General features: G+C 43.7%; 1 protein-coding gene across 1 annotated transcript in view; it reads left to right on the forward strand.

The window, feature by feature from the left end:
- zfpm1 (zinc finger protein, FOG family member 1) overlaps window positions 1-12,345 on the forward strand; it is a 114,211-nt gene that overhangs the window by 75,749 nt on the left and 26,117 nt on the right. The window contains exon 4 of the mRNA XM_038275161.1: window positions 8,397-8,536. Coding sequence (XP_038131089.1) covers window positions 8,397-8,536 — 140 coding nt within the window. The remainder of the gene's footprint in view (window positions 1-8,396; window positions 8,537-12,345) is intronic.

The following is a 12,345-nucleotide window of genomic DNA, read 5'->3' on the forward strand; positions in this document are numbered from 1 at the left end:
ACCTCCTGTTATTAATAGTCTCTAGATAATAAAGAATTCTTACTTTTATTATTTAGTGGGGAAATAATAATTAAAAGTCAGATAAACACAAATCAGATTAACATATTGATAAAATGGAAAACTTTCCATCATAGCTAGCGGTACTTCACAGACGGCTGTGCAGAGAGAGAGCTGCTGCAGACGGGCTAGCGTTAGCCCTGGCTGCGGTTGGCCTTGGAGGTCCACTGGTTGCCGCGGTACTCTCAACATCGGAACTTTTTTTAAATTATGTACTAAATCAGTAAATGGGCCATATAGTGACGCCTAACAGTATAATGTTCTCGCTTTAAATGATCTTTAAACGTACTTTTATAGAACAACGGCAACAGAAAAGTGAACTTTTAACTTATTACTCTGAGCTCTGTGAGCGCTCCATTGAAAGCTGCTGCTGCAGTGCATGCTGGGACAGCTGTCAGTCTCAAGAACGGACAAGTCTGCTCTGATGCATGCTGGGTAAAGAGTGAGGGGCGAGAACAACATCTGGGGACTTCGTTCTCGGTCTGCTTTTTTTGTGAGTTGCAACAGTCTCGGTCTGCTTTTTTTGTGAGTTGCAACAGTACTAGGGCTGAGGCTGATGATGTTTAACAACTACATGTACATGAGAACACACAAGTACACACAAGGCTCGATGTAAACCATCGCCCGATCGCCCGGGGCAAGTCGTTTTTATTGTCGGGATGGTACAAATTTCATTGCATTTGCCAAATTGCATTATCACTCAAAATTACTTTAAAATCACTGACATTCGCTGAAAACATCCCACAAGCGTTGTCGGCACCATTTTTGTTGTTTTGTACACATTCTCGCGGGATTTGAAAAAGCCGCGTGATTTTCCGCTAGATGGCGTGATTCAGCTCTTGGGGAGAGAATTCTACAGAGCAGCAGCTGGATGATTAATTTAATCTATACTATAATACACGCTAGATTAAAAATCAGTCAGGGATTTGGATAATAATAATTGCCATGCGCACAGTGTAAATATTTCTATCATATGGCAGTCTTCTGTACAGTGATGCAGGTCATACATAAAAAAATGTTCATTAAATTTTTTTCTCTTAGACATTAGAGAGGTGCATTTAAATGTTATAGAGCTAAACATGTTAAATTGGTGAGTAGTAGTAGTGTAAGTTTTTAACCTGTCAAATTTTTTTAAAGATTTTGTAACATTACAATTTATATTTTTCCAAGCACACAGCAATTTAAAGCAAAGTTTAGTTTGAAAAGAATGTGCAGGAAGGATTGAAAAGCATGTTAACACGGTAATGTAGGCTTGAGTTCATTATCTGACGCACGCAGATACACACCAGGAATCTGGAAACTTACTGAATTACAAAAAACATTTAAAAAACAAACATGTTTCATTGATATATCTATCTATCTATCTATATATATATATATATATATATATATATATATATATATATATATATATATATATATATATATATATATATATATATATATATATATATATATAGCTATATATAGCAACCATTTTTACTTCCAAAAAGCAGGAGAGTCAGACCCTCCCACCTTCAGGGAGGAGCAGTGCAGCTTGATTTAGAAACAACTTCTGATTGTAATAGGTTTCTGGCAGCTCATCAGGCCCCTGGGGGCCTTGGTACCCAACCACAGGGCCAGTCAGTCATGCATGGCCACAGAGTTTAGAGATTCCCCAGAGAGGATAGAGAGCAGGTGGCTACAGGAGGAAGATCTCTGCGGAACAAGTGGGTTTGGGATAACTCTGTCCATCCGTCTCCTGATTGGTCTGATGAGGTCCTGGAGAAGGTTTCCATGGGAATGGCAGCATACTGGTCTTCCTCCTCAAGGAGGAGGAGGAGGAGCTCTGTCCCCGTTTTCACCCCCACCGTCCTCTGAACAGAAAAATGTTTTCCCCCTCGGTTTATCTTTCTTCGCATATTTGTGAATTTGCATGTTTGCTTCTTGCTCTTTTCTGCTGCTGTATGTATTTTCGAGATAAAAGTTCAGCAGTGCAGTTAAGAGAAATTAGTTGGGTAAACAGTGGTAAATGTCAATGATAAAGTTCTGTTGAAGCTCATCTGATTAGCGGGGCTACGCAGGTGTCTTATCTCGCCTGTGCAACAGAGGGTAAAATGGAAATGATTGCGTGGTCCTGAGCAGCAGATGCCTATCCCAGAAATGTCTATCTGCCGAGCCGAGCCTGCCGGACTCCAGGGACCCAGGGGGGCTGCGTGGAAGATCACGGAGAGGGGAAGATGAGACGGAGAAAAGGAGGCGCTTCTTGTGAGACTGGGGCCCTTTATCAGGCGGCGTTAGAAATGACAAGAGCGGCCATTAGTGGGAAACGACGGGTAGGCGGCATGAAAGCAGGTCTTAGAGCGGGAAAACCGGCCAGAGGCGGCAAATGGAGACGTAGTTTCTGGGTAAATCTAACCACCGTGTGGATGCTCTGTCGTAAAACAAAAAGAACACCAGCAGAGGAATGAATTCATCTCTGATCAGTTTAGTCACTTCTGCTCAGGGCAAAGTTTTAGCTGCTTCCAGGTGGAATGAGGGTCAGTTTCTGCTCATCGGGCCCCTGGAGACGGTGTAGGAGCTGAAGTGGAGCCGCCGTTAGGATTTGTCACTCTGCAGAGGTTAAACCCACCTATTAGCAGCGGGTCGGAGCAGATAAAGATTTCCTGTTGTGTGGTGTCAAAAAATCAATAACTCCGCCGCGATGAGCTCATTTGATATCAACAACAGTCTTTTGAAAAGTCAATTAGGCTGCATGGAGAGGAGTGAGGCCCACAGGGACGTCCCTGCTGCTCCCCCTGATTCACAGCCGGTCCCGGTCAGTCGGTCCCCTCTGCACACTCGGCCGTAGAACGACTCCTCCTCTGCCTTCCTGTCAGGAGGCAGAACTTGTTTTGGATTTTCATTACTACAAGACGTCAGGGAGATAACGGTCCACCTGCAGCAATAATTCGTTTCCCCTCCAAGCTCCTCGTCGGCCACTGGAACACGTCTGTCGGCCATGTTCCGTCCACCATCCCTTCACCATCTTGTTGGTATCGCTTCCACTGACCTTTACAGGAAGGAGCTGAGCAGCTTCACCAGATGTCAGGAAGGACCTGCTTCAAAGTTTAAGATCTCAGGTCACAGAGTTCCTTCAGCCTGGAAAAGTCTGGAATCCGTCTGTCCATTTGGTCCGTCCGTCCATCCGTCATCCGTCTTTCCATTTGGTCCGTCTGTCCATCTGTCATCCGTTCGTCCATCCATTCATCATCCATCTATCAGTGAATTCGTCATCCATCTGTCAGTCCATCATCCATCCATCCATCCATCATCCGTCTGTCCATCCGTCCATCATCCATCCATCCGTCATCCGTCTGTCCATCCGTCCATCATCCATCCATCCATCCATCCAGCCGTCTGTCCATCCATCCATCCATCCATCATCCGTCCGTCCGTCCATCCAACTGTCATCCATCTCTCCAACCATCCATCTGTCATCCGTCCGTCCTTCATCCGTCTGTCCGTCCATCTGTCATCCGTCATCTGTTTGTCCATCCATTCATCATCCATCTATCCATCATCCATCCGTCCATCCATCCATCCATCCATCCATCCATCCATCCATCCATCTGTCTATCCATCCATTCATCCATCCATCCGTCAGTCCATCATCCATCCATCCATCCATCCATCCATCCATCCATCCATCCATCCATCCGTCAGTCCATCATCCATCCGTCCATCCATCCATCCATCCATCTGTCCATCCATCCATCCATCCATCCATCCATCCATCCATTCATCCATCCATCCGTCAGTCCATCATCCATCCATCCATCTGTCTATCCATCCATCCATCCATCCATCTGTCTATCCATCCATTCATTCATCCATCCATCCATCCATCCATCTGTCTATCCATCCATCCATCCATCCATCCATCCATCTGTCTATCCATCTGTCTATCCATCCATTCATCCATCCATCCGTCCGTCGGTCCATCATCCATCCGTCCATCCACCCATCTGTCTATCCATCCATCCATCTATCCGTCCATCTGTCATCCGTCCATCATCCATCCATCCATCTGTCTATCCATCCATCCATCCATCCATCTGTCTATCCATCCATTCATTCATCCATCCATCCATCCATCCATCTGTCTATCCATCCATTCATCCATCCATCCATCCATCCATCCATCCATCCATCCATCCATCCATCCATCTGTCTATCCATCCATTCATCCATCCATCCGTCCGTCGGTCCATCATCCATCCGTCCATCCACCCATCTGTCTATCCATCCATCCATCTATCCGTCCATCTGTCATCCGTCCATCATCCATCCGTCATCTGTTTGTCCATCTATTCATCATCCATCTATTCATCATCCATCTATCCATCATCCGTCCATCCGTCCGTCCGTCCGTCCATCCATCCATCCATCTTGGTTTTATTTTTTGTTCTTTTCATTTTTAATTCGTTCTGATATTCCGGTTCTCCTCCATCTCAGCCTTCCTCCTACTCTTCCTGTTTCTCTCCTGTGGAGCCGTCAGGAGCGAACATCAAGCATCAGTAGGCCTGGATCTTTGGATCCTAATAACTTTGATTTGTCTAATTTCCCATTGACAGCATGCGTTAATTAAACCGTCAGGGCCCTGGCAGAAAGCGCCACTCATCCATGAATCCGGTAACAACCTCATCCTGATCTCCTCCACCTTAGCGCCCCCCTGTAATCCTCCCCCCAGCCGCGGGTTGATGGCGTTAGTCATTTCATTAACGCGGGCTGATTGTTTTATTGTGCCGGCTCGTCAGAGCGGCCTGGACGCCCCAGTGGCTGCTGAAGCGTCCGTATCAATAAGCCTTTGTGTGTGTTCAGCTGCTGACGAGGCGCCCTGTGAGTGTGTGTGATAACGAGCCTGCCGCGTTCAGGAATGGGTCATGTGTGTGTTTCCAACTCCCGCTGAGTTAACCATGATAGGGAGGTTAGTGGGTGCTGTGGGGGGTTATTATGGCTGATGGGGGGTAATTAACAGGGATTAGGTTTGTTGGAGGCCTCCGTCACCTCAGTGGACGCTGTTAACCTGCTGGGATTATCCAGCGGCTCTCATTGGTGGAAGCAGCGATAGCAGCGGTGGTGTTTGTTCATTCAGTGGTCGATGGTTCTCACCATTAAACCAGGGAGAAATCACTGCTGATTATTGTTAGTGGAGCATTTTCTCTCAAATCCAACAGATGATTCACTTCGCTGATGAAGGGTTAGTAGCAGACGGAAGATGCCAACTTTTTATCCTTTCTAAGTAGAGACAATAATTAATGCAACAAACAGTGTGTGTGTGTGTGTGGGATCCAACAATCCAAGAATTGCTTGGATTCATTTTCTGTCTCTAATTTGGGGAGATAAATATCCCAGGGGAAGAGTGAGGCTGAGTGGTTCCTGTCCTCTGTAAGAAGTTATCCAGTGTCATCATTTAGTGTAATTGATCATAAATGGTCAAAGGAACAAAAGTAGCAACTGATTCACACCAAGTCCAACTTAAGCTAAACCTTAAAGCTGGTTCTACTGGAATCCAGCCTGTTTTTCATTCCTGTTGCAAAATCCAAGGGTGGAATCAAAGGTTCCCTCTGCCTAGTTCTGCTGGAGGTTTCTTCCTGTTAAAAGGGAGTTTTTCCTCTCCACTGTCGCTTCAAGCATGCTTAGTGTGAGGGATTGCATTTGATAGAAAACTGTGAATCAATTTGACTGTATGATCAGGTGAACTGTAAAGTGCATTAAGATGACATGTGTTGTGAATCGGCGCTATAGAAATAAACTGAATTGAATTTATTCTTTCTGTCACAGCGTTTAAAGGAGTATTGCTTTAAAAAAGATTCTGTATTACATTGGTTTTTTTTGCATTTTATTCTGAAAATAAATATCATCTGCATTATCAAACCTTTTGACACCATCAATTTGGGAAAATTTGCTTTTTAATCAATTGGTTAGAACCCCAACCGAAAAAATCTAGACACATTTTTTCCCACTCTAAATGCAACATCGTGTAAATTTACCAATCAAATGTACGATATGAATAAGACGTATTAAAAAGAGCCAAATTTATAAAAAATATCTTTAAAAAGTAATTGTTCCCTGCAGTCATGTCTCTGGTGTTACAATGCATCGAGAGTCTTTTATTTTGGTAATCACTTGACTTCCTCTCACCTCTTTCCTGAAGATCTCTGAAGCTCTGCTCTGGTAAAACACTGCCTGCTTTCAGTCTTTATAGAAATTATCCTGCATCTGATGTGATTTTTCATTTTTCTGGACCTAAATAAACTTTTCCAAGTACAAAGTTTTTGCTGAATGCAGCTGTATCTCTGGTAGATTGTCTGTGGGATCAGTCATGGGAGGCGCCGTGGTGCTAAAGCCTGAACGCTCTGTCATCACCGTTTTAGCAAACAGACACTGGCGCTTTTTAGTCATATTGATGTGGACTATACAGTATTTACACACAGATTTATTTTCTGTTTGTTTAATTGAACAAACAGTATAAAAACAAACAGAACCCGAGTGAAGATGAAAAGCAGTTTCAAAATATTTTCATTTATCAAAAGAAAGCTGTTCTTCTCTGCTCCATCCTCACTAAACCTGCTCTAAGGCAGCCTCACCCGTAGAAACAAGAAGCCACATTAGCAGAACCTGTCTGACAGCATGAAGTAGGCCATGAGATGATCCAACCTGAGAGAACTGATTAACAGGAATCCGTCCTGGAAGAATTTCCCACCTCTTTCCAAGGCTTGAAAGAAGCTATTTCCTTATTAGTGAACAAGAAACCTTCCTAAGAGGGTCAGCACACCAGAGTTACTCCAGGAGCACATATCCAACTTATCCAGGAGGTCACGTGAAGGTCAGAGCCTTGATTGATCCGTCAGAAAGAGAACGTGGTGACCTGGTTAGATCAGCACACAAACGGGTGATGATGATCATGAAGACTTTGGGAAAAAGTTTTGTGGACTGAAGAGACAGAAGAAGAACTTCTGACCTGCAGCCACTCAGATCTTTGCTCTGGATCAGAAAACACAGAGAACAGGTCCAGTTCCAGGTCCAGTTCTGGATTCACCCAACAACAAAAAAACAAAGGAAGAGGAAGGCTTCAGAGTGGCCTAGTCAAAGGGTTTCTGTGATCTGTACATGACAGGTGGGCTAAAGCTGCTCCTCTGAGCAGATATGATGTTAATAAATATTCAGGTGCAGCAAAAAATCTTTAACATTTCTAAATTGTGAATCGTACGTTTCACTGAACCCATGATGGTTTCCTGCTCCTGGTCCAAACAGAGCCCCTCCCTGAAAGGTCACAGAGGGTGCAGGAGAACATGAAACGTCTGTAGGTCCATATCTGAGGTGGTTTACTGAGGTCAGATCCTCGTGAGGTTTCACAATGAGGGTCAGAGGCGCTGCGCAGCCCGATAAGCAGCCCATGTGACGAGGATCGGCCAATGGCAGCCAGGCGGACTGGACATTGATGGAGTGCAGAGATAAGCAGGTCAGCGCGGCCAGGGTAGGTGGAGGGACGCTGGACTTTGGAGCAGGAAGGTTCTTGGTCAGGGCTAGCAGAATGGGGCCCAAGGAAGCGGGTTTGTGAAACGGGTCTGAAGGACGGAGCAGGTCGGAGCCCGGCACAGCAGGCTGTTTGCTGTGGTGCTGATCCTGATGCCAGATAGCATCTGATCCGCGTGGTACCGGTGTCACTGCTGGCTTGGGGGAACCAACCACTTCCTGAACCTTTTTACAGCGCCGCAGCGTTTCCGACAGAACGGGCAATGTGTTCTGCTTCCCTCTGACTTTCAGGCTGTCTTTCTAAATTAACGTCCTCGTTCTACTTTCCTTTCCTTGCTTCAGAATACCCACCCCCCCTCCCCCCCTGTGGGAAAGCCATTTTATCAGCGTCTGTCCGTTGTTCTCTGCCGGGGATAGATACAGAGAAGATAGATGAGTGTTTTGACATGGAGAGTGTTAGACAAACAGCCTTATCTGGCCCTCAGCTCAGGCCCTCAGCCCCCCCATCCCTGAACCAGTCAGTGAAGCGGAAGGGGGGGTTCAGAGGAGAAGGTCCAGGAGTGTAAACCTGCTGTTGTAATGGAATCGCTGCTGTTAATCCCATCCCCATCCAGTGCTCAGCCTCTGAACTACTGGCCTTGCTCTCAGAACCTTTCTAGGGATGGACCGGTTCCAGCAGCAGCCTCAGACTCCCCATGCTGAAGGGCCACTAACAGAACCCACCTCCTTCAGGGTTCAGGTGGAGCTGGGCCGGTTCCCCTCCGCTATCTGAGCTATCGATGGCAGCAGAAACCCTGTGGTACATTTAGCCTGATGGTAGCCTCTCCTCTTCCTCACAGATGACCTGCAGCTGGGTGACGAAGGCGGCTGCGGCAGCAGCAGGGTGTTGGCGGTCAGGGACCTCCGTCCTGACACCGTCTGGGGCCCGTTCCCAGGAATCCTCCAATCAGAGGGCAGCGCAGAGGAGCAGAGCACCGAGGTAAGAGCGCACTGTTTTTAAGCTTAAACATTAAAAGAAACGGGTTCCCCACCAAAGGTCAAAGTTCAGTTGAGGAGTTTACTAACCTTATGGGAGGAAGATGTAATCCAGTTTGCTTTTCATGATGAAGGTTAACATCACTATCACTTATTATCTAAAGGTTTTAGATGGAAAATCCTGGTGATCTAAACCACAGTGATCTCAGGCCCGGTTATCTAAATCCTAGTGATCTAATCCTTTTGATCTAGATCCTTGTGCTCTAAATCCTGGTGATCTAATCCTGGTGATCTAGATCCTTGTGGTCCAAGTCCTGGTGATCTAATCCTAGTGATCTAGGTCCTTGGGATCTAGATCCTTGTGCTCTAAGTCCTGGTGATCTAATCCTGGTGATCTAGATCCTTGCGGTCCAAGTCCTGGTGATCTAATCCCAGTGATCTAGATCCTGCTGCTCTAAATCATGATGATCTAAGTCCCGGCCAGTGTTATTTTCATCAACGATGATGATGGCGAAATTATTTCGTTGACTCTTGTTTTTTTTTCATGACGATAACAAGAACTTACGAGCTAATAACTTTGATGACTAAAACATGACTAGTCATAGGTGTGAGTTTCCGTCAATGAGACTAAATGAAAATGTTTGCAGGCGGTCGGTCAGCTGTTTAAAATACAGGTGCTGGTCATAAAATTAGAATATCATGAAAAAGTAGATTGATTTCAGTAATTCCATTTAAAAAGTGAAACTTGTATATTATATTCATACATTACATACAAAGTCATATATTTCAGATGTTTATTTTGTTTAATTTTGATGATTACAAATGACAACAAATGAAAATCTCAAATTCATCATATCAGAAAATTAGAATATTGTGAAAAGGTTCAAAATTGATGGCCCCTGGTGCCACACTCTAATCAGCTAATTAACTCAAACCACCTGCAAAAGCCTTTAAATGGTCTTTCAGTCTAGTTCTATAGGCTACACAATCATGGGGAAGACTGCTGACTTGACAGTTGTCCAAAAGACGACCATCGACACCTTGCACAAGGAGGGCAAGACACAAAAGGTCATCGCTAAAGAGGCTGGCTGTTCACAGAGCTCAGTGTCCAAGCATATTAATAGAGAGGCGAAGGGAAGGAAAAGATGTGGTCGAAAAAAGTGTACAAGCAAGAGAGATAACCGCACCCTGGAGAGGATTGTGAAACAAAACCCATTCAAAAATGTGGGGGAGATTCACAAAGAGTGGACTGCAGCTGGAGTGAGTGCTTCAAGAACCACCACACACAGACGTATGAAAGACATGGGTTTCTGCTGTCGCATTCCTTGTGTCAAGCCACTCTTGAACCACAGACAGCGTCAGAAGCGTCTTGCCTGGGCTAAAGAGAAACAGGACTGGACTGCTGGTGAGTGGTCCAAAGTCATGTTCTCTGATGAAAGTAAATGTTGCATTTCCTTTGGAAATCAAGGTCCCAGAGTCTGGAGGAAAAGAAGAGAGGCACTTCATCCACGTTGCTTGAAGTCCAGTGTAAAGTTTCCACAGTCAGTGATGGTTTGGGGTGCCATGTCATCTGCTGGTGTTGGTCCATTGTGTTTTCTGAGGTCCAGGGTCAACGCAGCCACATACCAGGAAGTTTTAGAGCACTTCATGCTTCCTGCAGCTGACCAACTTTTTGGAGATGCAGATTTCATTTTCCAACAGGACTTGGCACCTGCACACAGTACCAAAGCTACCAGTACCTGGTTGAAGGACCATGGTATCCCTGTTCTTAATTGGCCAGCAAACTCTCCTGACCTTAACCCCATAGAAAATCTATGGGGTATTGTGAAGAAGAAGATGCAATACACCAGACCCAACAATTCAGAAGAGCTAAAAGCCACTATTAGAGCAACCTGGGCTATCATAACACCTGAGCAGTGCCACAGACTGATCGACTCCATGCCACGCCGCATTGCTGCAGTAATACAGGCCAAAGGAGGCCCAACTAAATACTGAGTGCTGTACATGCTCATACTTTTCATGTTCATACTTTTCAGTTGGCCAACATTTCTATAAATCCTTTGTTTTTATTGGTCTTCAGTAATATTCTAATTTTCTGATATGATGAATTTGGGATTTTCATTTGTTGTCATTTGTAATCATCAAAATTAAACAAAATAAACATCTGAAATATGAGTTTGTATGTAATGTATGAATATAATATACAAGTTTCACTTTTTAAATGGAATTACTGAAATCAATCTACTTTTTCATGATATTCTAATTTTATGACCAGCACCTGTACATTATTGAGCTGTAATCTGTTAGACCAGCTAAGCAGTATCAGCCATGCAACTGCATCTTGTTTGGTCATGCAGCCCACCTGCCATGCAGCAGGGATCATTCTGTAGGAGCACAGGTGGATCATGGCAGCAGCTGCAGGGGAGAAAATAATCCAGAATGGTTCGGCACTGCACGCTCAACTCTAACAGACTCTGATCTTTCAGCTGTACTAGTGCAGAAATGTGTCTTTGCACATGCGTGGCTCAGAGTCTGCGCTTTACGCTCCACACTGATGGTTCACTCTCAGCACTATTACTCCTCCTGCTCTCGCTACTTAATAAATACATGTGGCTGATCATCCTCTGCCAAGAGTAAAAAATCCTTTAGTCTAACTATTAAGATTTAATTTCTTCCAGCTTACGAGGTGATACTAAACCTTCTTTAATTTCTTCCAAAAGGAATCCCTAAATTATATCCAAAGAAAATATTTAATTGCATTCTGTTTATTTTTGGATAAAGATGAAAAGGTACATAGATCTTTGAACATTTCTGTCTCATTCTTCTTGTTTCTATCTATTTAAATATGATGTAAATTTTTATTTGTCATTAAAACTGTTTCCTTTAAATATTTAATATTTTTATTTAGCATATTCATTAAATTTAGGTCTGGATTGCCATGGCATTACAAGGCAATTATGTAGGTTCTCTCTGTATTATTTTTTTATATCAAACCCAGTGAATTTAAATCTAGTTTGACCCCTGACCAGTGGAAACAAAGGGGCAAATAGAAGAAATAAAGCCATAATTGCCAAAGTAGAAAGAAGAGAGCTTTTGTTCTTTGCTTTTTTGGAGCATTTTTTTTATCTGTGTGTAAAGCATAATTCACAGTAGATCAGGAAGTATTTGCTTTAGCATAGAAACCTTGTATGTATAAAACCATTCCTTTATTGTACATTTTGTTAGCCTGCTATATTAACCAATATAATGTGCTGAAATAGATCTGCTATTTTCACAGCTTTTGTGATATACTTCTATATAAAGTAGAGCATTAATTCATAAAAAAAGTCTATTTGAATTCTATAAATCAAAGTTTTCTGCCCAACAGCAATGATGAACTGCACGCCAGCATTCTATACCAGCAACTGTAGTATAATGTAGTGTTGTTCGAAATTGTAAAGGTTCATTTTTTTTTCTTTTAGTCGACTAAAACCACCTAAAACTATCACATATGGTAAAGACTGACATGTGACTAACACTAATGATAGTTTTCATCCTGAAGACTAAGACAAACAACACTGATCTAGATCTCTGTGATCCAAATCCTGGTGATCTAACTCATGGTGATCTAACTCCTTGTGATCCAAATCAAAGTGATCTAATTCCTAGTGAGCTAGATCCTGGCACTCTAAATACTGGTGATCTAGATCCAGTGATATAGGTCCTGTGATTTAACTGCTGGTAATCTAAATCCCGGTGATCTAACTCCTGGTGATCGAAATCCTGGTGATCTAAATCAAGGTGATCTAATTCCTAGTGGTCTAGATCCTGGCT

This window comes from Cyprinodon tularosa, unplaced genomic scaffold (genome assembly GCF_016077235.1).
Source record: "Cyprinodon tularosa strain WSP-4 unplaced genomic scaffold, ASM1607723v1 ctg945, whole genome shotgun sequence".
Lineage (NCBI taxonomy): Eukaryota > Metazoa > Chordata > Actinopteri > Cyprinodontiformes > Cyprinodontidae > Cyprinodon > Cyprinodon tularosa.